Source organism: Perca fluviatilis, chromosome 11 (assembly GCF_010015445.1).
Source record: "Perca fluviatilis chromosome 11, GENO_Pfluv_1.0, whole genome shotgun sequence".
NCBI classification, from domain to species: domain Eukaryota; kingdom Metazoa; phylum Chordata; class Actinopteri; order Perciformes; family Percidae; genus Perca; species Perca fluviatilis.
The window spans coordinates 32,488,454-32,513,982 of record NC_053122.1 but is presented as its reverse complement, the minus strand read 5'-3'; the positions used below and the strand labels follow the sequence as shown (position 1 = coordinate 32,513,982).

General features: G+C 39.2%; 1 protein-coding gene and 1 long non-coding RNA gene across 6 annotated transcripts; one reads left to right on the top strand and one right to left on the bottom strand.

Annotated features, from left to right (window-relative positions):
* LOC120568565 lies at positions 1-25,166 on the top strand. Of its 5 annotated transcripts, none has more exons than XM_039816157.1 (9): positions 4-331; positions 7,202-7,319; positions 11,998-12,077; positions 13,983-14,167; positions 20,059-20,355; positions 20,440-20,724; positions 21,585-21,635; positions 22,325-22,368; positions 24,178-25,166. In XM_039816157.1, exons 4-9 carry the CDS (start codon positions 14,089-14,091, stop codon positions 24,358-24,360), a joined length of 939 nt encoding a protein of 312 aa, XP_039672091.1. In that variant the 5' UTR covers positions 4-331; positions 7,202-7,319; positions 11,998-12,077; positions 13,983-14,088; the 3' UTR covers positions 24,361-25,166. The 5 variants fall into 5 exon arrangements, with proteins under 5 accessions (XP_039672090.1, XP_039672091.1, XP_039672089.1 ...); XM_039816155.1 differs by having other exon boundaries at positions 5-331; positions 14,105-14,167; positions 21,585-21,695; XM_039816153.1 differs by having other exon boundaries at positions 5-331; positions 21,585-21,695.
* Positions 8,690-9,771, bottom strand: LOC120568573. The gene is made up of 3 exons (XR_005640736.1): positions 9,350-9,771; positions 9,096-9,156; positions 8,690-8,869 (listed from the first exon to the last, which is right to left on the bottom strand). It is a non-coding gene; the product is annotated as an uncharacterized LOC120568573 (long non-coding RNA).
* Positions 25,167-25,529: the final 363 nt, after the last annotated feature.

Below are 25,529 nucleotides of genomic sequence, written 5' to 3'. Positions count from 1 at the left end.
CAAGTGTCTTTTGTTGTTTGGAATTGATATCTTGTGTTAAGTTTCTTTTATTTTGCTCTTTTTATTTGTTTATTTTCAATATTGTTTTGACTCTAGGTTGGGGAGTGAACCCCTTTTAATTGTGTGTGTGTGTGTGTGTTTTCCATTTCTTTCCCCATTTTTTAGTTGCTGAGAGCTGAAGGTGTTGGTGTCCGGGTGGTGGTATCCCTTTTCCTGTGTGCTGTGCGTTTCCCCGTATTCATTTGCTGTGTTCACTATTTTTGTTTGCGTGTTCACGGGTGACCTTCCTTGGGATCCTTTACCGTCTTCGTTCCCTTCTCCCCCTCCACTGGTAAGCCTCAGCCTTAATTATTTCTCCCCCTTGTTTTGGTGTGAATGTGTTTTTAAATTGATTGTTTTTAAATTTATTGATTTATTTATTTATTTATTTTTTGGAATAAAAAAAACTTATTGTTTTGAAGGTTGAACCTCGTCTTTGGCGCCTTTTGTATGCTGACCTGTGTGACCTTAAATATATCAATTTTGCAATCTGAAGTAAAAAACCATTCATTAGTAAGTACTGGTTCTAGCTAATTCTCTGGGTGAAATTCCCAGGGTGGCGTAGTCGGTGTTTGATTTTGTCAGCTCTCGTGCCGCCACATTGTCTATGGTGCTAACGCTGCAGTGATGGCTCAACCAGGGGCCTGTTTCACAAAACCAAGATAAGGGATTAAGCCGGGATTTCCCAGTTATCCTGGATGAATTAAGCCTTGATTCGGTTTCACGAAAGCGGAGGCACATAAATCACCACAGAGATTTATTCTGTACAGCTAGCCTGCTCCTGACCAGGCTAACAGCCAGGATTTATTTAATCCTGTAGCCTTTTCTGATCACCCAGCAGTGGTTTTACCCTATTGTTATCAGCCTGTTTAAAAAAAAAAAAATATATTTTTTTTTTTTAAATTTTTTTTTTAAATTGTACCTATTTTTAGCTTGTAATTTATTATTTTTATAATTATTCATGTGACATTATTACTGTTATATTGCTGTATGAAGACTGATGTTCATATTGTTGTTAGAAGTTTAATTAATATATTATGGCAGTTGTTGAGATAATTAGAAAAGGCTGATCAAATTTCAAATGTGTTTTAAATGAAGTCTGTTACTAAGGGCAATACATACAATGCTGTACATTTCTATAGTTGACCAATGCACCTTGAATTATTTTGGTTGATTCATTTTTTTATTTTTTTATTCTTTAACAATAAGTATCATGTTTGTTCCACTTCCATGTACATTGTATTTGGCATTCTTGGCACACAATTTGTGTTGTCCAGTAAACTGCAACTATAATTTGGGAGGATTGTACAATTTTAAGAACATATCCTAATTGTACAGTCCTCCCAAATTATAGTCTTAGTTCACTGGACCAGTAACTATCTAGTGATGTAGGCTACTGTACATTCATGTAACAACAGGGAGAGGACACCTCAATGGTTTTTGACCTTATATTTGGGGGGGAAATAACTGATGAATATCACTCTGTTCCATTCATGTTTACAGTGTGCATGGAATTTATCACTTATCTTCATAGTTTCTAGATTTTAGAGTCTAAGTTCTTTAGTCTTTATTTTCTATGTCCATATATACAGGGAGCAAGGCATATCATATGTAGAGAAGGAAACTCGTCCTCTATCAAATAAAAAAAAAAAAAAGCGTGCAGACAATAGCGGACAGACTGAATGATAGTCTAAAAATATACATTTATGAACTACTGCTCTTAACTGAAACCATTCAATAAGTCACTGTCATTGGCAAAAACGAACAGTTGTACACTTTGCATTAAACGCGAGCAGTGGAAGTTAATATGACTTAGGACATTTATATTTTAGCCCATGAGAGAGAGGGGAGAAACAGAGTGAAAGAGATATTTACGCATCATATTCTAGCGTTGTAGAAAATTGATCTTTATGGTAAATTTCCTGAGTAACATTATCTTCTGCTTACTTTTAAGGCAAAGAGTACAACTGTTAATTTGCGCAAATGATTAGTAGCCTAATCCTTGAATGGTATGATTATGACGGTTTCAATTCAGAGCAGTTGTCAGTTAATGTATATATTTAGGCTACAATTACGCATTCAGTCGGTCCGCAATCGTCTGCCACGCTTTCTCGCTGTTTCATTACAGCGGCCGTGTTTCTTTTCTTTTTATACAAATGTATTTCATGATATCATACAGTGCCTTGCGAAAGTATTCGGCCCCCTTGAACTTTTCGACCTTTTGCCACATTTCAGGCCTCAAACATAAAGATATAAAACTGTAATTTTTTGTGAAGAATCAACAACAAGTCGGACACAATCATGAAGTGGAACGAAATTTATTGGATATTTCAAACCTTTTAAACAAATAAAAAAACTGAAATATTGGGCGTGCAAAATTATTCAGCCCCCTTAAGTTAATACTTTGTAGCGCCACCTTTTGCTGCGATTACAGCTGTAAGTCGCTTGGGGTATGTCTCTATCAGTTTTGCACATCGATAGACTGACATTTTTGCCCATTCCTCCTTGCAAAACAGCTCGAGCTCAGTGAGGTTGGATGGAGAGCGTTTGTGAACAGCAGTTTTCAGTTCTTTGCACAGATTCTCGATTGGATTCAGGTCTGGACTTTGACTTGGCCATTCTAACACCTGGATATGTTTATTTGTGAACCATTCCATTGTAGATTTTGCTTTATGTTTTGAATCATTGTCTTGTTCGAAGACAAATATCCGTCCCAGTCTCAGGTCTTTTACAGACTCCATCAGGTTTTCTTCCAGAATGGTCCTGTATTTGGCTCCATCCATCTTCCCATCAATTTTAACCATCTTCCCTGTCCCTGCTGAAGAAAAGCAGGCCCAAACCATGATGCTGCCACCACCATGTTTGACAGTGGGGATGGTGTGTTCAGGGTGATGAGCTGTGTTGCTTTTACGCCAAACATAACGTTTTGCATTGTTGCCAAAAAGTTTGATTTTGGTTTCATCTGACCACAGCACCTTCTTCCACATGTTTGGTGTGTCTCCCAGGTGGCTTTTGGCAAACTTTAAACGACACTTTTTATGGATATCTTTAAGAAATGGCTTTCTTCTTGCCACTCTTCCATAAAGGCCAGATTTGTGCAGTATACGACTGATTGTTGTCCTTTGGACAGAGTCTCCCACCTCAGCTGTAGATCTCTGCAGTTCATCCAGAGTGATCATGGGCCTCTTGGCTGCATCTCTGATCAGTCTTCTCATTGTATGAGCTGAAAGTTTAGAGGGACGGCCGGGTCTTCGTAGATTTGTAGTGGTCTGATACTCCTTCCATTTCAATATTATCGCTTGCACAGTGCTCCTTGGGATGTTTAAAGCTTGGGAAATCTTTTTGTATCCAAATCCTGCTTTAAACTTCTCCACAACAGTATCTCGGACCTGCCTGGTGTGTTCCTTGTTCTTCATGATGCTCTCTGCGCTTTACACGGACCTCTGAGACTATCACAGAGCAGGTGCATTTATACGGAGACTTGATTACACACAGCTGGATTCTATTTATCATCATTAGTCATTTAGGTCAACATTGGATCATTCAGAGATCCTCACTGAACTTCTGGAGAGAGTTTGCTGCACTGAAAGTAAAGGGGCTGAATAATTTTGCACGCCCACTTTTTCAGTTTTTTATTTGTTAAAAAAGTTTGAAATAGCCAATGAATTTCGTTCCACTTCATAATTGGGACCCACTTAGGCCTGTCACGATAACAAATTTTGCTGGACGATAAATTGTCCCAGAAATTATTGCGATAAACGATAATATTGTCATCGAGAGACCATTTGCATCTAATATAATGATAATGGCATAATAATACAGGTACACCTTTTCAAAGATCAATACACTTTTATTTCTAAATAATATTTAACACTGGAACTGGAAGACATTTTAAATATCCAGAATATGTCTTTGATCTCCTTTAGTATGTCATCTTTCACGCTGATGTACAGTTGTGGAATTGCCATTTGTGACACGTAAGTTCTCAGACTACAGACTCTGTACTAGGGCTGGGCGATATATCGATATAAACAAATATATCGATATATTTTTAAATGAGATATGGAATTAGACCATATCGCATATATCGATATAGTTCAAATGTGATCCTTGCTCCCATAGATATGTCGCCGTGAGGTTCTAAACATACGTCAAAACCCGCCGCCATCTTGGAACAGGGGTCCGAAGCATTCAGATCAACGCTAAAGATGCCGGACTTTTGTACTGCTTAATTATGTTCGATAGAGGAAATGAAAAGAACAAACAGCATGGATAACATTTAACAGGTGACAATGTGTTTTATGATTATATATTAGCGCCGCCACCAGCAATCTGAGCTCCGGCGCAGCGGAGGCGGAGAGCCCCGTGGCGGGCCGCAGCGTCTCTTCCCGGGCAAAAACACGCGCCTGCCGTGCTGCGCCGGTCCCCGCTGATCCAGATCGGACCAGCCAAAGACAGAGTTGTGACCGGTAGGATCTTACACGTAGTCCAGGACGAACTGTATGTCGATATCGGCGGAAAGTTCCACTAAGTTTGCCGGCGGCAGGCGGACGGAAAGAAGCTACAGCGGGGCAGCGACCGTCTGCGGCTGCAGGATCTGGAGCTCAGTGCCCGTTAAAATTACATGTAACGCATAAATACATACAGAAATAAATAGTGGAGGAATGAGCCTGGACATTTCAGTCTGTTTAAACTTCACCTTGAAGCAGAAACTCGTAGTTCAGAAGGGTGAAGTTTTCTGCTTGCTCAGATCTGTGAACCGATCATAATAAATTTCTTTGTTTTGTAGTCGATAGTTCATCTTTTAGTTTACTTAAGTGGAAGCAGTATCAAGTGGAAGAATGGGACTATAACCTAGGCTTACAGGCATGAGGCATTACATTTTGAACAAAGTAGATTATATTAATATCAAAAGCTTAATTGACCTTTGGAACGAATCACAAATAGCCTATGGAGCTTTGATTTCAAAAAAGTTACTCCTGTTATACAGTATTTAGGTTTACATTTTATTGTTATTTGAACAGCTGAGCATTTAATCATGAACCAGGTGAAGAAACCGGTTTATTATTTATTTGATTTTGCAACTGTTTCTATGAAACTACTTTTGACATGTCATATTTGATTTGGGCTTTGACTGAACATTTGCTCTCACTTCGCGGAAAAAATATCGGGATATATATCGTATATCGATATTCAGCCAAAATATATCGGGATATGACTTTTGGTCCATATCGCCCAGCCCTACTCTGTACTACATTTTACAATTATTTAACTCTAAATATTAAATTTAAATAATATATAATTAATAAATTAAATCTATCTGTATGGCTATCTGCCACATGGCGAGTAAATGTACCAAAATAGTTCTGTTTTTCAGTCTTCATTTTGGCGAAGGTGCGGCTTCTGCTCCTCTTCAGGTCGGAGCTTCGTGGGGGCGGGCGGACACACACACACACACACACACACACACACACACAGGTGCAACTCTGACATACTTTCCACACTCCGTGTCCGCGGACAGCTGTAGGCTTGTACCGTTAATGTTCTGTGCATTGTCGGAAACATGCAGCCACTTTCCTGAAACCGCTTGCGAGACTGACCAGCGGCGTGTATGTCCGAGCCCGTCTCCACAGTCTCCACCTGCAGGTTGTCAGCTGTGTGGTTTGGATTGAAAGGGAGAAACGAGACGCCAAATAACACGGTGGATATCGCTCATATAGGCCTATCTTTTTTTGACGGCGCCTTAACTGCAAAGTGCTGCGGGAAACCCTGCTCCAACTCTCAACTAGCGTTTGTCTGTCTCTGTCTCTCTGTCCGCAGTCCCGCCCCCACAAAGACCATGCGACTGACAAGAGGGTTCACTCCTCGTTACGCTAAGGAACCGAGAGTGGTCCTCCAGTCTCTTTGGTAGAGAGAGACGAGGAAAACAAACAAGCATGCAAATGGAAATTATCGCGGCCGGAAAAATTATCGAGCTCATTTTTTTTTATCGTGCGATAACTCGATTTATTGACTATCGCGACAGGCCTAGACCCACTTGTTGTTGATTCTTCACAAAAAATTACAGTTTTATATCTTTATGTTTGAGGCCTGAAATGTGGCAAAAGGTCGAAACGTTCAAGGGGGCCGAATACTTTCGCAAGGCACTGTACTTCCATAGAAGCTGCTGCTCACTCTGTATAAAGTATGTACAATGCGTAGTCTCCATTTTGGCATCAGTAAATCTGTGATCGACCTCGCGGTCTTTTGAGGAAAGCCGTGGACGCGCATCTATCTGAATTACTTCAGCCTGGCTCAACCTAGTCGCTCCTCCTCAGCCTGGCTCGGCCTTTGTGAAACGCACCAAGCCAGGATGCACAGATTAGACTAGGTCAAGCCTCGATTTATCAGTTATCCTGGATTTATATATTCTGCTTTTGTGAAACAGGCCCCAGCTCCTTCTTGTCGGTTATTGGCTGGAACACTGTTTGTTATGGTTCGTGGGGCAGGTTGGCGCAATTTTTTTTTTTTTGTTGCCGCCATCTGTGGACCCTGGGCTGTCTTCAGAGACCATGTTTTTTTACAGTGTGTTCAGGGGACAGGCAGCTAGCGGATAGTGAGGAGATGTTTGCTGTATGTGACTAAAAATGTTGTAGCCTAAAAATATAAATATATATATATATATATATATATATATATTAATATATATATATATATATATATATATATATATATATATATATATATATATATATATATATATATATATATATATATATATAGTTAGTAAACTCACTAAAGTAGTGAATTGATAATTTATTTCACATCAGCAGACCATTGTATGGAACCATCCATCGCTTTTTTTGACAATTTGTTTGAAAGAAACCCACATTGTGGATATAGAAAGTTTTTGAAAATGGGTCAAATTTGACCCGAGGACAACAGGAGGGTTAAAGAGACAGGCACTCAGACAGAGGGTAAATACAGGTGCATTAGCCATGGGCAGTATGAGAAAGAAAGTGTTTATGGTACATTAAAGCATGTAAACATGTTCTAGTACAAACACAAAATACAAGTATGAACCTGAACATGCTATATAATACAGTATAATAGCACCATTAAAAATAAAGTCTATTAAAGTCAAGTAAAACACGTTGCTAGACGTATGTGGTTTATTTCCCAGGTGTGACCTACAGCCTTACCTCAGAGTCCAACAGTTGAAGATATAGGTCTTTCTCCAACCTCCACCTACTGCTTGGTAGGACCTCACACTGGACCTGTGGATTCCAGTAAGACAAGAGGTAATACTCTGCCAGAGAGTCTGTATGCTCAGGTGGATAAACCTGCCAGGTCCTTAAACAAGTAATCAGCATGGTGTTCTACATTCTACTACACCAGCATAAATGTACAGTTTGTAAGTGTTGCTCAAGCTGTCGATATTTAAGTTTATGCGACCTGCTATGGTATGGAAAGACTTCTTCCATACACAAACATTTCAATGAAAACAGCTGTAATATTATTAGTATTTTTTATAGTGTTATGTTAATATTTACTAGTACAGTGCACGCTCAATGGTGTTTTAAGCCCCCAACGTCTCCTTCCAGGTAGCGCTGCGACCGTTGACTTAAGGCACCTAATCTGACCGTCTTTTAAACAGCTTTTATATAACCGAACCCGGCTTTTTAAGGAGTTCTTTAAATGTTTTATTCACACCAGTGGTCCCCTTGTGCCCGTGCCCCTCGCAGCATCCTGGGCACTGCGTTTTAACCCAAACCTAACCCCTAACCCTGGAGTCAAACTCCGCTCTCCCAGGGCTAGGGCATCAGCACCTCCACTGCCCTATCTACTCTTCTCCTATCCCATATCTTCTTTAATTATAGTCCCAATTGTCTTTTTGTCCCCCCTCCATTTTCTTTTCATTCTTGATGTGTTTTTTATTCATATTTATTAGTACTAAGTAGATGTGTTTTGCATGTTTCATTAATGTATTTTACCACCAAGCACTTATTATATCTTGTTTTAATTATTTATTATTTTCTACAGTATTTATTTATTTATTTATTTATTTATTCTCCTGCCAGCTAGATGTGTTTGCATGATTTTTACTGGCCCTTTCAACCCAGCACTTATAGGTTTTATTCCTTTTGGATGTTTGCATGCATGTAATTTGATACTTTTGTTCTTATATTATATTACCATGCAGGTTTCTAGAACTTGCTCTTAGACCTTTAGCTACTTTTTCGTCTAATCTTACTTATTTATGTTGTTACTTTCCCTACGTCTCTTCTCTATACTTACCTTTCTTCTTTCTATCCATAGTCCCATTCCGGTTAAACTTCAAACACTCTGGTGCCCCTTCCTAGCCTCGTGAGACCATCCTGATCTCGCGAGCTCCAGTTTTCCACTCTCAGAACAGTCTGGCATCTTGAGATAGAGAAAATTTGGAGCAGTTCGCCAAACGAACGGGCCAATCAGCGTTGGTTTTGAGGCGGGTTAGGTGGTGATAGACAGATGGTTTATCCAATCAGCTAACCAGTATTTTCAGACAGCGGTAGCCCTAATTCTGTTAGCTGCTCGCTAATGCTTTTTTCTCTTGGATCCTTCTTTTGGAATATGGACCAGGAACCTGAAAGGGTGCCTTTTATTCCTAAATTATCGTTACGCAAACGGCAAATATCCTTTACCGACATGTTGCTTGCTTGCTGAGCTAACGAGCTATGCTTTGCCTGCAGCAGCAGGGGTGGGCTTAACCTACTTCTTCTTTGACGCGATGGACTTTCTTGCAGTCTGTCATTTTCACTCCCTTGACTGATGAGCTCACTTTCACTTGTGGAAGGTGACACTGTATGAACTAAATGACATGATGTTATGGAAAAAAGAAGAGAAAATATATATCAGTAATTGGAAACAATACTTAACATTTTTAATGTAATTACCCATTTCTGAATTTTGGGATGAGCAGAATTAGAACAGATAAAATTTTTATAAATAAATGATAAACCCATTGCTGTGAGAAAATAAATGTTTACTGTGCCTACAACCTGTTGCGAAACAACATTTCAAATTCTCAGACCCACCTCTCCTTCTCCAGCCCACAGGACTTTCAAAGTCACTATTGGAGAGTTCCTCAGGTTCCTCCTGGAGAAAAAAGTATGTTATGTGGGATATATAATACCAGTGGCAAAGCAAAAGTATTTAACACTAAGTTAACCTAAAAAAAGGATATGTTATTTATGTAAAGAAGCAGAATAAGTAACATACATATTTTTACTTCTAATACATTGAATATTGCCCATAACTGAAACTCTGTACTGTCATATAAACTGTTTACCTGTACAGGTTTGCGTATTAATGCCATTATATAGAGACAAGTGGCTGAACTAATCGAGGCAACTTCTTTTCCACCTCACAAAAAACTGCTCGAGACGTTTGGTTTCATTAGTCTTTTGCATCCCTTGACTGTACTCAAATACTCGAATGGGAATGACTGGCCCATAGACAATGCATAGACAATGCAAACGTTCTTCTGAAAATGGCCGGTCATTTCTTCTTTAAGTTGTGCTTCAGACCAGTCAGATGTAAAGGAGATCTTCCCAATAAGGCCATCTCGTGCCAAATTTGCTCTTGAGTCTCCCCTTGGAATGCGAATTGTTGATGCTGATGAAAAAGGCAAGCACACAACATCTCTTGTATAGTGTTTGCAAGCTTTGTTTTTTCTGACAAAATGTGAGTGTGTAGCAGGCCTTTGAAGAACTGATGGAAAGGGAACCTGAAATCAATGAAAACACAGACACCTGTGCATTACAAGAGAGCAATACGTTTTTAGTTCATTGTGAAAGCAAACTATAGATGCAAACCAACTTACTGATAAGTCAAGCCATCATGGGGTCTCTATACGATTGATCGATTACATTAACCTTTTTTTGTCAATAAGCAATTTATTAAATCAAAATACTGGTGTTGTGTAAAATATGCCACCATGATTGGAACTAATGCCGAAACATTACACCACATAAATTAAAAAACCAACAAACATGAGTATCAAAGTATACCTAGCGGTATGATGTCCCAGTGGAGGTGGTGGGTTTGGCTGGCCCCGGTGTGTTATTGTAGGTGGTGGGAGCCTGAAGAGACATTAGCAAAATATTAGCAACATTATAATTCATGTGTTTTTAATGTTTATATGCCCAACAGTCAAAAAACAGGGTTGAGATTGGCAAAGGACAAAAAAGCAGGAAAATGTAGAAACAGAGATACATTTTATGTTGTGTTTTTTTACAGTATGCACTCTGGTACCTTATTCACATTAAATTAAATGTCTTTATCATTGTGACTGCCTCTGTCCTCCATCAGCATTTCTCTCTCTCTAGCCAAGCAGAGAACTGTTTTATTTTGTGAGTAAAGGCCAGCAAGTAAGCCAAGGTGAGATGTCTGACAGATTTCCATATGACCAACAATTTACAGTGTCATTTGTGGGCCTGAGGGGTGACAAGTAGCCTCCGTTAGCTGTAACGCTAAATTATATAATTTATGCTTTGCTGCTCAGAACATCGTCACATAATCTTGAACTCACATTTACACACCTTGTTTTTCAGCTCATGAGTTCATCCCACTGCGTCACTTACCGGTGTGAGTTTTACTGTTTATAGAAACAAGTGTGCTACACATAAAGTGCATTGGTGATAGTAGCAAATCTCTACTGGCTACCATTAGCTAGTTTAGTTAAGTTAGCCTTACTTATCAATACTAGTTAAACAGTTGTAAATATTAGTTCTTCTATTCTATCCTATTATTATTTCATGTACATTGTATCCTATTATTTAATTTATATTCTGTATGTGTGCTGTGTGTCTGATATTTTGCTGCTGCAACACCGTAATTTCCCATTTTGGGATCAATAAAAATCTATCTATCTGTCATCCATCTATATTGGAAATTGAACACCAATGAGTAATGCTATGCCAGTTATTCAGGTCTTCTAGGACTACACCACTCTGTTGCAACACCCTGATACTGATATTTTTACATTTCCTGTTGTAAAATGATGGATCACAAAGAGAAAAACTTGTGGGACTCAATATAAGTGGGGTTTTCCAATTTCAAGGGTTAACAGGGGACCATAAGGTTAGTGTGATAAGGGGACAGGAAACGCTCACAGACAGGGTAAAACCTTCTTTACTTCCTCTAAAAATGTGTGGTTCATACAGTGTATGGTCTAGACATTCAGAAGTCATATTATGTTGAGTTTTAACTCAGTTTGCTTTTATGACTATAAAAAAACACCAATGAGTAATGCTATGCCAGTTCTTCTAGGACTTTCAAAACTCCTACACCACTCTGTTGCAACACCCTGATACTGATATTTTTACATTTTCTTTTGTAAAATGATGGAAGTTCTTGACTTAAACACACAAACAGCACGACATGTATATGTATTGTACATGGCAATGCAATGTACTGTTAGCTAAAGCCCTATCTGTTAAACTAATGTAGCACTACAACTGGAAAGTAGACAAACTTCAGATGAATATTCTGTGTTCATGGTGCTCTGTGCTGAATCTCTTGATGGTGTGAGCATTTCCTGTACGACTGTTACTGCTGTTTCAAAACAGAAAGTTAGCACTTTATGGAAGTACATGATGTACAATTAGCACCTCAGGAAGATTAGACTAAAGGCAATTACACAATGAAATATAATTAAAGCAGTTAGAATAGACTTTAAAACAGATGTGTCCTTCCTACAAAACTAATAGGAATTGCAGTTTCTTTCTCTCCGTGACTTTAAGCAAACTGACTGATACAAATGAGATCATGTCTTCTGATCATACTTACATATGAATGCCCATCAGGTTATTGTGGGTTGTGTTACTGTAAACATCAAATAAGCTCTCCTTCCTGTGTAAAGTAGGAGCTTTCTTATGTCCATGTGTTTTTAGAGTTACTAACATTGTTGAATTAACAACGAACTTTTTGTCCAAGCCCCTTTTATTTCCAGTCTAGACGACAGGAACATGAAGAGGACCACCAGAGGGGAGTGCTGAGAATGTGAAAGTGATGTAGTAAGTCACTGATAATGATTCTATATGTGATGGTGAAGTGTGACAATGATGAAGCAAGGATGAGTTTGATGGATATGAATATGTTGGAAATTGAACTTTTTTTTCATCTGGTATTTATAACATTTTCTGAATTAACATTAAAGGGAAATTTCACCGCTGGGAAGCTGAATATATCTTTAAATTGGGTCACTAATGTAGTAGAAATGTGAAAAGAAAATTGAAATTGGTGCCTTCTAGGCCGAGATAAGCCAGAAAATGTGTTTTTGGCTCATACGGATGAAAGACACCAAATCCCAGAATGCACTTGCTTTGCTGCTGTATGAGGCCACCCCGCCCAAGCCACCCTTTTACAGACAGACAGTGAGACGATCAACTCAACAAGTGTGTTTTATTGTCATTTCAACCATATACACGAAAAAACGTTTCACAGTGGCTCAAGTGGTGTTACACATTTAAAACATGCTTTTTTTTGGCCACAGCTGATACATTATCCGTACTTCTTTTAGCGGATTGATTGATAGCTCCAGAGTGAACAGAACTGTGTCCATGGCAACGCTCTGCTATGCATGGCAACGGTGTGTTATCCTTAGCAACGGTGTGTTATCAAGAAATAACAGACCGCATTCTACATTAGAATTCAACCAAGCCATGTAATAAAAGAAGGCTAACACATAGCTACTAGCATTAGCTCTTGGTGGGCTGTGGTATAAACATCGAGTATAAACACAGCCGTACATTTCGTCGGGATGTAGCTAGAATTGTTGGCATTTTACAGTCACAAACTCCACCAGCAGTTAGCAGTTAGTTGGATACAAATCACCCCATTTCTGCAACAGGCAGTCCGGGGTAACACAGCCCACCTCCACTAGTAGTCTTACCCGGTGACCGAGCAGCAGGCTGGATTGTCCACAGCAATATTTCCACAACAACAAAAACACAGCACAGCAGTCTCTGAACTCGCGTTGGGAGTTTCGTTGAAGTTGGATGTAGTCCAGTTTGTTTAATGAGCGAAATTTGCAAGCAGGATTGGTGAACAGGTGACCGGCTAGCGTTTTCCACCGGCACACTCGTTCAACGCTCCCCGCTGATGAGGTCACTTTACCGGCCACAGGAATCGAGCACCACCGCTGGTCTCCGTGCAGGCAAAGCTTGCGTAGTGTGTGGAGTATTGCGTCTGTAATAAAGTGTCCTGCATATTCTCCGATGTGTTCCAATGTATCCCGGTGGTACACGTGTGTGGTAGTTTGAATGCACATAATTGTTGTTCTAAAATTTCCATCGGGATGAACAATTTCTGCTCCTGCTGAGAAGCTAAGCGAGGATTCAAGATGGCTGACACTCGTTTTTTCCTCGGCAATCTCCGGAAAAAGCCGACAGTCCAACCCCCTTTGGGCTATGCGGAAGTGGCTCCTAATACAGGCTGTAGTCTTTTGCCTCTGGGCAAAAAAAACCCCGGCTTTTTTCCAGACCCACAATACAGAGATCTCCCCTCTCAGGGGGACATGAGGGAGGGAAGCATGGTCATTCAAAAATACTACCAGGTTTCTATTGATACAAAGCTTAATGCTAATCGGTGAAGTTTCCCTTTAAGCTCTGGAATGTTAATAATGTTTAAAGTGCAGATGGAGAGATTGAATTAGACAACTCTCTCTAAAAAATGTTTTAATAAAGACGATTATGAGTTATTAAAGGCCATATTTGGTTTCATGTCTTGTACAGGCGGGTAGTAGAGAAGAGGATGTAGAGTAGATTAGATTGATGGGAGCTAAGGCACAAGCCACACCCTGCAGTACAGTACACACCATGCTCTATATATACTGGTTTCATTTGAGTTGCTCAAATAATAGAGTAATAAGTTAAATTGGAGAATTGATGAAATGGGACTTTTTGGGGTTTATTTTACAGAAACAATTCCAGTTGAAACTCTGTTCCACTCAGTGGATTGCCCAGAAACATTTCTGAGAAGATACACGCTGAGCTCAGTTCATATACAGCCTTACCACTTCCTCATATGGTACATGTTACAGGCAAAATGGAGCTTGTCGTACTTCTCTGTGCCGTTTCTCTGCTGCATTCATGTGAAGCACAAGGTAAGAACTTTATTTTATTTATATTTCCCATGGTTGATCGACTTAGTCGGTTTTCAATGTCAAAGTTGTCAAAGTTGCTGTAGCACTATTTCAGCATTATAGAAGTTATGTAAGAAATTTAGTATTGCGAAATGTATATAAATCTCAGTAGAATTCTTTGTAATATGCTCATTGTCAATTATTTCAAAAGTAATCCTAATAACATGTACAACTAAAACTTTAATTGATATATATATTCAGATATCAGGGGTGGAAAAAGTACCAATACTTTGATGAAATATTACTCAAGTACAAGTGAAAATCTGAAAAGTAAAATAATAAGTAGTTCATTTAAAATGTACTTTAAGTAAATGTTACTTAGTTACATTAAAAAAACTGTAAAACGGGGGAGGGGGAGGATCTCTCCCATGTAGTGAAAATAGGACTGAAACAGTCTCTGAACCGTCGTCGCTCGCCTGATCCACCTCCATCTCATTTTCAATCTCTTACAGAAAGACTTGGTGCCTGGTAGGCAGCCTAGATCAGGGCCGGAGTGGGACTCATTTTCAGCCCTGGAGTTTCATGCCTTAGACCAGCCCACTTTACTTCACGAAAAATGTAATCAAAACCTTAGTATATAAGTCTGCAATAGCGCCCTGTTCTCTACAGCCTTGTAATTCAGTGTAGTTTTGTAAAATATCACTATTTCCAAGTGCTACTTCACAATGTAGATTCAACAAAAAAGTTAACCTATGTTCCATAAGGCTCAGTGCTTGGACCAATTCTATTCACCTTATATATGCTTCCTCTAGGCAATATTATTAGGAAACACTCAATTAACTTTCATTGTTGTGGCAATGACACCAGTTGTAGCTATCAATTAAGCCAGACGAAACCAGTCAGTTAACTAAACTCCAAGCATGCATCAAAGATATAAAATCATGGATGACCTACAATTTTCTGATGTTAAACTCAGACAAAACTGAAGTGATTGTGCTGGGCCCTAAACACCTCCAAACCTCATTATCTAAAGATATAGCTTCTCTGGATGGTATTGCCCTGGCCTCCAGCACTAGTGTCAGAAATCTAGTTAGTGAGTTATTTTTTATCACGATATATCCTTTAACACCCACTTAAAACAAACCTCAAGAACAGCCTTTTTTCACCTTCGTAACATTGCCAAAATTAGGAACATCCTGTCTCAACACGATGCTGAAAAACTAGTCCATGCATTTGTTACTTCCAGGCTAGACTACTGTAATTCCTTACTATCAGGATGCTCCAATAAAACCCTTAAGACTTTCCTGCTGATCCAGAATGCTACAGCGTGTGTTATGACAAGAACTAAGAAAAGAGATCATATTTCTCCTGTATTAGCTTCTCTGCATTGGCTTCCTGTTGAATCCAGGATTGAATGTAACCCTCCTGTTGTCTTCAGGTCAAATTTGACCCGTTTTCAAAGTTTCTTCATCAGAAAATGTGGGTTTCTTCCAAGCAAATTGCCTAAAAATAACATGGGTTGTTCCATACAACACTCTTCTCAAGGAAAAATAAGGATCAGGGGTCTCATTTATAAACATGGCGTATGTTCAAAACGGGGCTGAAAATGTGCGACGCCACTTCCCACGCAAAGGTTGTGATTTATAAAAAACAAACTTGACGGGAGAATGTGTGGTCCTCCACTCAAACTCTGACCATGCGTACGCACATTTTGTAGACAAAATAGGAATTGACGACACAGATGGTGAGATGGTGAACTGAAGTCAGACTGCAGAAAGTAAATGGGAATAAGATTACTCGTAATATTTTCAAGTATTGATGCCTCACGCAAATTTTTTCACTCATATATCATCCACAATACCATGAAGATGAAATCCAGCAATGTTATTTGCGCTTGTACTGAGTGATACTTGTTCCATAAACACCAAGCCATTTTGGGCTTTTGGGCGTACGTACACTTATAGTAAGGATCCTATGTTTTATAAATGAGACCCCAGATCTCTACTTTCATAGAATTTGGGGTGTTTTATTAAATGTTACAGCATTTGAAAAAACTATGGAATGGTTTCTAAACAGTATCCTGACTAAACTTTGACAGTCTGTGATTATCCACTAAATCATAACTACTTGTTACCACTAACATCAACTTATCCAGAGGTAGTGAAAAAAAGGGCAGAAAAAAAGCTAAAAATAAAAAAAAGCTTCAAAAACCTCGGAAAAAGGTTTAACCCGGAAGGATGCATGGTGGACGGGAAGACAAAACAAGGGTTAAAATACTTCTCCTGACCTACAAAGCTCTAAATGGTCAAGCACCATCATATCTAGAAGAGCTCCCAGTACCTGTCTCACTAGAGCACTGCACTCCCAGAATGCAGAGTTACTTGTGGTACCTAGAGTCTCTAAAAGTAGGATGGGAGCCAGAGCCTTCAGCTATCAGGCTCCTCTCCTGTGGAACCAGCTTCCAGTCTGGGTTCGGGGGGCAGACATCGTCACCACATTTAAGAGTAAACTTAAAACTCTCCTCTTCGATAAAGCTTATAGTTAGGGAGTGAGGAGTTGCAGCGTTCAGCCAGAGGTTGTGTGTCTTTAGATGCGGCACCCCTTCTCTTCTCTGTTTCTCTTCACAGTCGTCAGATTAATCTACCATATAATCAATAATATAATCAAAGTAGAGAGAGACAGGTCAGTACAGCCCGATCCGGCGGGGGAGAGTTCTAGCCCGACCAGGCTCCTCTCCTTAACCTGTCTCTCTTAATTATGCTGTTATAGTTTTAGACTGCCGGGGGACTTCCTTTGACACACTGAGCTTCTCTCTCCTCTCTCTTTCCATCTGTGTGTTTCCATGTCCCAGAAATGCTTGTTACTAACCTAGCTCTGGGGAGCTTATTCCCTGGAGTCCTTATGTTTTTTTTTGCCCAGCATGTTTCCTTGGATTGGGGTGGCACCTAAATCGTGGTTGCAGCTGTCGCCGTGGTCCTGCTGCGCGCCCTGCTATGCCCTCTTACAACCTGTTACACCCTGCTATGCTCTGCATTGCCCTGCAGTGCCCTGCTACGTCCTGCTACACTGCTATGCCATGCTACATCCTGTAACGCCCTGCAGTGCCCTGCTATGCCATGAACTACTACAACTACTAATTCTAGTCACTGTTCCATTATCTTAACTGTGACTGTTATAGCCACTGTTCATCACACCCCCATCCGGCACCGTCAGACACCGCCTACCAAGAGCCTGGGTCTGTCCCAGGTTTCTTCCTAACAGGGAGTTTTTCCTCGCCACTGCTTGCTCTTGGGGGAATTACTGGATTTGTTGGGTCTTTGTAAATTATAGAGTGTGGTCTAGACCTACTCTATCTGTAAAGTGTCTTGAGATAATGATAATAATAATGATTTGATACTATAAATAAAATTGAATTGAATTAAAGAAACCCAATGATGTTCACAATATCAGAATCTATTTTCTGTGCAAATAAGTAATCACAGATGTCCAAAACTTAATTAAGTTTAATTTTAAAATTAAATAAAGAACAAGATACATTTTATTGCACGTTCTAATGACACCATAATCAATTTTTTCCTTTGAATAATATTTCATATAACTATCTCTTCTCTTTCAGTCGTGGGCTTTGTATATTTACTATCATAAATTCCAGTATAAAAGCATAATGGGTCATAGTAATTATATTATATTATATATATTATATGATTATATTGTGACTGATCAGATTAGTTATTAGATATTAGATATTGTTTTGCAAGGCCATTAGCATCCTGCACTTCTCCTAACTAACTTAGCTTCGTCTCATAGCTCCGTCTCATCGTCCTCATTTGGCGTTTCGCTAAAAAAATAAAAAGTTAATCTGGCTGCATCACTTTCTAGAGCTCTCCTTTCTAAATTGTGACCTTTTCAGTGCCGTTTTGCGCTTTCTATTATCCATTTAAAACAGCTTGTTTTTGCTCGCGGTGGCATCCTCCAACAAGCACCAGTGACTGAAGTGTACGCGCCATCGGACGGGTTGTTAGTTTTTTTAGCAAGGTGCTGCTGTCGGAGGACTCAAAACATAAATGCGTTATAATTAACCAGGCTGCAGTGGGCTGCATAAATGTAGAGAACGGTGGGATGCAAGAAAAAATAAATAAATGTAAATACAAAGAGTGGGCAGTGAACAGTGCAGGCAGCCTATAGGGACAATAATATTCAACTATGATTTCAACCTGGCCCTCATGACCAAAAAATCAGGCCGGCTCATGGGGAGTTCTCCCGGTGCTCCCGATTTGCCAATCCAAGCCTGGCCTAGATGCTGATCATTCGTTACTGTAGTTGTTCCGGGCGCAATTTTTTTTCTTCCTTTTGGTTTTCGTTTGTCAATTTTTTTGTTTTTTACTCAGTAACGGATGGGATTTGTAATGTAGCGAAATACAATACTTCACTCAAAACATAAAGAAGTACATTTTAAATTACCGATTTTAAAAACTACTCAATACAGTAACGTGAGTAAATGTATTTTGTTACTTTTCACCTCTGTCAGATAAACAGTTTTGTCAGTTATTACCCCATTCTTTCCCATGGGTCCCAAAATGATTGTGTTTCTCTCTGATTTATTTAAGAGAAAGTACAATACAGTGATATATTTAACTAAAATGTGTTAATTCTTGTACAAGGCCCTAATCTCTATGCTGAGACAGAACAATCATTCTCTCAAACAGTTATCAGCCAGTCAACAATTTCATTTCTGTATTTCAATTTGATCCGCATTCTGATGTAGATGTGGATCCAGACACAGATTTAGATATACTCTAAACACTTTGTGTTATTTACGTAACACATCTATAGGATTGTGTGTCTTCTTTGGTGGAGGTACGCACTCTTTAAGTCTGTTCTAGTTCTTTTTTTAAATTTCTGCTTTACATTTTAATACATATTTAAATTTACAGTAGATAACATCAGTGGAACTTTCTGTTTAACACATTTTTTCGATTTTTGCCAGTAAAAAGACAATTCTGAACAAAAAGCAGTTCAAATCTTGGCCGTAAAAGTGCAGTACAAATGGTATAGAACAGCAATAATCAAAACACCCACCCCACCCTCATCCAGTCCGTTCATCCCAACCTCAACCCCATCCAGTCCAAACCCTACAGTCTGTCCTAAGAAATAGGCACATTAATATGTATAGTAAAGTATGTTACTATAAAGTAAATACCTATAAACATAAACACAGTAAAAAAAAAACATACCCAAAAAATAAATAAATGCAAAATCACAGGGGTGAGAAAAGGGGAGAAGAGGGGGGGGGGGGGTGTCATCATCTAGTCAGTTTCCTGTAAAGGTCTTTGTATGCTCTCAAAGTATGTCATGAAGGGGGTCCAAGTCCTCTCAAAGCTCTGTATGGAGCCTTTCAGTGTGTATCTAATCCAGTTTCAGGAAAAACATAATGTCTCTCATCCATCTACTGAATGTGGGTGGTGTTTGTTCCTTCCACAGGAGTAATATCTGGCGTCTAGCAAGCAAAGAGGGGAATGCTATAACAGCATAAGCCCTGCCTTTAAGAGATTTAGTTTCTTGTGTAAAGCCAAATATGGCACATATTGGGCTTGGAGGGATGTCTATACCAAACATTTTGGAGTAGGCCTGAAATATGTCTGCCCAAAATGTCTTGAGATAAGGGCAAGACCAGAACATATGTATGTGGTTAGTTTAGCCAAGTCTTCTATACTGAGGCAAGCTGAGTCAAGAGACATATCTGATACAAGGCATTTTTAGAGACATTTGCTAATGCTGAAGTTAATTCATAATTTTGAACTAATGGTCCAATATGTAAGAAATATAGTATTAACTCAGTAACATTTCGTATTGACCAAATAACAATATACTGTGTGTGATTTTGATTGTATGGTGTGTCTACTGTTTTACAGAGCCCAGTGCTGTGACTCCTGTGTTTGTGAAGAAGGGAGAGGATGTGCTTCTGAATGTCACAATAGCTGATGTTTCTACAAATGATATTGTTTTCTGGAGATTCAATAAAACAGTTAATATAGTAAGATTTTTAGCTGGAAAAGAAACAATCTTTGATGATTCTGGAAGGATTGAGGTGCTTGAGAACTACTGTGTGAAATTGAAGAATCTACAAGAGGCAGACAGTGGAGTTTATACTGCAGTAGTGTCTGGGGGTAAAGAAAAAACAATAACTGGATACAAGATCACAGTCCAAGGTGAGTTTATTTACGATCAGACACTGATGGAGAGTTTCTGCTGCCATGTTTCTAAAACCTCTCCACCTTACTCTCCCCCCTCAGATCCAGTGTCTGCAATTAATCTGACAGTGGACTCTGTGTCTAACAGCTCAGACTGGTGTAACCTGACAGTGAGCTGCAGAGCACAGGACTCTCACATTAGCAGCACCTTTAGATGTGACACCCACACCTGCAGTCAGGATGAAGGAGAGAGATCCCAGGTCACACCCTCTGCTGCTGATCTCCATGTCTACCTGTCCAATGGCTCCATCATCTGTAACCACAGCAACCAGGTCAGCTGGATCAAGGACATGAAAACAATTAAAAATTTCTGCCCCCAACTTGCTGGTAAGACTTAGAGACAAACCACAAACATAATAATGCACAGTTTGGTTAGAGTTATTTAAGCTTTTGTATACGTATCATTTTATATGTCCAAGTTAATACATTTTTTATTTATGTCTCGTACCATGGTTAGGTTTAACCCATGTATTTTTCAAGGGGTGTGTAGGCTGTAGGATTTTAGCTTTTCTCAATTAAGAGTTGTTCTGGTGGCAGAAATTAATCATTACTTGAGTTAAACCATATTGGGTTTGGTATTTTAAAAGCACCATTTGCAATGCAAAACCTGTTAATGATATTGTGTCCTCATCACTTTTACTGTAAGCTGCTGTGAACAGTGTTTTCTTGGACATGGAACACATAAACTTGTGTCTGTAGGGAAAAGGGATATAAAATGTAGTTTTTACATATTTCTTTTAAATTAACACATATTTCGGTGAAACCTAGCAAAAACACTAAAAAAATATAAGCCTTATCTACCAGCTAGCATCAAGTGTTAGTATACAGTAGGTCATAAAGAAATAATTCAGTGGAATTTAAACATTTTGACTCCAGAACTAGCTATCAGTATGAACCTCTACCAGGTTGATGTTATAAAGCTAAGAGGCAGGTGGGGTTTAAATTAGATCATTCAGTGACCTTTGGAAGGTTGGTAGTTTTAAAGTGAAATTGTGACAGTTTAGTTCCACCCATTAGGGTTTAATGAAACAAACTAAATTATTTCTTACAGTTGAGATCTATTACCAATGAATTTGTTTAATTCAAACTGCAGTCCGTCAAAAGCAACAGTGACACACTCTCAATTACGCTGCATGGCTTAAACCAGGCCTACTTTTCTTACCTGGCTTCTTTTTTCTTTTTTACAGTTCAGGAACACTCCACCAATGCCATCTCTGTAGCTGGTGCTATTGGCATAGGTATCTTTCTCTTGTGTTGTGTTGCAGCAGCAGCATTTTGTTATCTTCAAAAGAGAGGACGTAAGTCCAAGTGTGCATTTTAATTAACAAAGATATATAAATTCAATTTATTATTATTATTATTATTATATATGTTACCTGTACATGGGATTTCAGTGTTGTAGAAAAGTCCATTATCACCCATACCTGTAAACCCACCTGTGTTATTAGGTAACCTTTCATACAGTATACAGTGTGGATGGGAATCCACAAATGTTTACCATAGCCAATGTTGTGCCAAAGATATGTGTAACATCAAGTCCTTATATGTAGATTTATATGTGATTATTCCATCTTTCAGATCATTCTATTACCAACAAAAGAGAAGATCTCATCATTGTGAATTCTTCATGCTTTAGTCCATTCATTCTTAGCATCCCCTGGTTAGATCCCAGCAACCATTGTCGTTTGCCAAAGCACATTTTACTTTATAACACAACCTCTAGGAGTTCGCCAACATCACAACCTACCAAATCCTACACATAGAGGCTTTAAAGTGTGCTGCTGTGTGAAGATGGAGAACTTTAGACACAAAAGCTGGACTCAATGTTACTGCAGCTCAAGTCATGTAAATGTAAAGTTGTTAAGGTAAAGCTGAAAAAAGTAAAATTATAGCAAATCAACATGTTTTTTTTTATGACTGCCTGCAGATAAAAGAGAGAGCATGGAGAATACAGTATATGAAGTTCCTCGGGTAAGCATCAAGTTTTAAAAACAATCACTTTCCCAAATTTGCCTGACACACTGAGGAACACAATTTCAATAATTGAAACCAGTTTGACGATAATGGCAAAGTTAAGCAAAGTTTTATAAATGAAAAACTGGAGCCTTTCATGATTACATTTATTATCCCTATGCACACCAATTTCTATACATTTTCTTGAACAGGTGATCTATTTACTGTATATAACCTGTGACTCCTCACTACACCAACTTCTGCATCATCAGCTGTTCCAGCTCCTGCTGCTTGCTCCTACCTGCCTCATGCACACACCACAGCTTGTGCTGTTACTTTGTGCTTAAAAGACAAATCCGGCGCAAAATGAACCTAGGAGTTAATAACACGTGTACAGAGCTGACCGTTCTCTGGTATTTGTTTTCATGCTAATCGAATGTGACCAGTTTTAGCACAAACCGCTAATTAGCGTATAATGCTAGTTGTTGGGGCAGGCGAAAGTAAAAAGAAATCTCTATTTCTATACAACAAGGCTCAGAAAAGCACCACATTTCCAAAAAGAAAGACAGTAGCGTTCACGTATACAGGCAGGCGCCATCTTGGGAAAACAGTCATGACCAGTCGAACGACAAACGCCGTGCAACCAGTAACCAGTAACAATAGCTCAAGCACGGTGTTCGTCGTTCGACTGATCGTGACCAAAGTGTTCCCAAGATGGCGCCTGCTTGTATACGTGAATGCTACTGTCTTTATAATCTATCTTTTTAATAAACTGTTTGTACACTTACAAAGTTCTCAATGCTTCGGTTTACATGTAGGGACCCTCATTATGCTACCGTGGAAGTGTGGTGCTATTTGAGCCTTGTTAGTGGTATAGAACTACCGATTTCTTTTTACTTTTGCGTGCCCCGACGACTAGCGTTACAAACTAATTAGCGGTTTGCACTTAAACTGGTCATATTCGATTAGCATGAAATACAATCCCAGAGAACGGCCGACTCAGTACAAATGTGTTATTTACCCCTAGGTTCATTTTGCGCCAGATTTGTCCTTTAACTATTATGCTTTGGACATGGTAAACTTCCAGATGCACCAGAATATCTCTGTGCAAACCTGCTGCTGCAAAGGTCTGGCAAGTAGTATACTTAAACTGCAGTGTGTTTTCTTTATGCTGCGTACATGTTGTTTATTTGTGTTTTGCATCTTTTTGAAACAAAAGGGAACAAAAAGACCAAACTGTGCTCTACTTTGTGTGTGTGTGTTGTGTTCTCAAACCTTCATACTAATATCAGATCTCATACTGGTGCCTGAAAGACAATACTGCAGCAATATAATTTACATTAAGCCAAAGGTTTCTATGCACATCACATCAACTACATGATCACAGCTGAATTTTGTTTCGCCCTTTTCTTCCGTTTTTTTTTAGCACACACCAGTTAACCAAAGCTACATGTGACTTCCTCCTGAACCAAACTGTTTTAACTTCTGCATTCTCTAAGAGAATAAATATTGTGAGCAAAAGACAGGTGAAATCTGCACTCAGTGTCGACGCTTTTGCAAACCATATTTTCAGTCCTAGAACAAATCAAGTAAAGTAGAAAAACTGTAATTTTCAGTTATTTTTTCAAAATGCAACATACTGTATGTGCTGTCACAGTGGTGTAGATGCTTTCTTTATGTGCTTGTGTTTAAGCTGCAGTGTGTGTTCTCACGGCCAAGAGAGTTTGATGAACTCAACTTTGGATGTTTTAGATGTGAAGAAGTAGAATTAAAGTAAAAATGGAAAACAAAAACTAAGCTAAATGTTGTATGTGATTTCTTTTCCAGGTCGGACATACAACCTTACCTCAGAGTCCAACAGCTGAAGGTATAGGTCTTTCGCCAACCTCCACCTACTGCTTGGTAGGGCCTCACACTGGACCTGTGGATTCCATTACGACAAGAGGCACGACTCTGCCAGAGAGTCTTTATGCTCAGGTGGATAAACCTGCTAGGTCCTTAAACAAGTAATCAGCATGGTATTCTACATACTGCTACACGTTCAAAATATGCGACTCCAGAACCATTGTACCTCAAAATTTGAGGTACAATGGTATTTTTGAGGCTCAAAATACTTACAGAAGGACCCCAAAGCACTTAGCAACCACACTGTAGGCCCTATAGCCTACTACTGACTTACTGTGTATTCCTCCTTCAGAGAAAAAACATTGTACTGCCACATTTACCTGACAGACGTGGCAGATTCAGAATTTAATCACAAAATATCACAATTAAAAAGTGGAGTAATCACAGGCATGCGCCACCCAATCCGTTTTTATTGAGTTTCCTCTTAGTGAAATGCTGAGTGAATTTGGTAGTGAAGGGTAGACACGAAAGAGCCAGCGTTATGGCAGCGCTCTTTTTCAGCGGCCTTTTAGTTTTATTCACAGTTTAATATCCAACGCTGTCCAATCGGCTCCAAATTCCAATCCTGAAGTTTGTTGACAGACCACACACATACAGAGGCTTCCCTGTTTATCAGATAGATGAACATGTGTGTGTGTGTGTATGTGTGTGTATGTGTATGTATGTATGTATGTATGTATGTATGTATGTGTGTCTCAGGGAGGTCCTGGAAGATATATTTGTGTGAACCTGTGAGAGTACCATAATGAATAATATATTATGTCTACCTTGAACCAAACCTTTGTTCCTCTGGTGCCCCTTTCTCTCTCAACTCTTACCTCATCATGTAAATAAATGCGAATCGAGCAATTTTTAGAAAATGTAGATATTCTTGTGTGTCTAATTAAACCTTTGGCACAGTGTAACTTGAACCCTGCTGCGTGTCACTTTTTTTCTCTGAGCTCGTACTCAAAATGCTTTCAGAATCAACTCCCAGAGGTCAAGCCAGTAAATCAGTGAACGTCAACTGGCGGCCCGCGGGCCACCTCCGGCCCGCCAAAGCTTTTAGTCTGGCCCGCAGAATCATGAATTCACAAAATGTAAAGAGGAAAAAATGTGTTCTGTTATTTATAATTTCAAGCATTTAGAGCAAAAACCCAGCCCCCTGTATTTGCATCTCTTGCCGGGATTCTGTACAGCGATGCCTGAGATCCACACACACGGCTGAGCCGAGATGTGTGTACGTTAAAACACGCAGCACCTGACTGGGAACGATACAGAGAGGATTAGCTACC

Bases quoted from the DNA above. Each gene is read 5' to 3' on its own strand.
- LOC120568565 (XM_039816153.1), top strand. From the start codon at position 14,089: ATGGTACATGTTACAGGCAAAATGGAGCTTGTCGTACTTCTCTGTGCC. The intron at 20,356-20,439 runs GTGAGTTTATTT...CTCCCCCCTCAG, and splicing joins ATACAAGATCACAGTCCAAG to ATCCAGTGTCTGCAATTAAT. The intron at 22,369-24,177 runs GTAAGCATCAAG...TTTCTTTTCCAG, and splicing joins CAGTATATGAAGTTCCTCGG to GTCGGACATACAACCTTACC.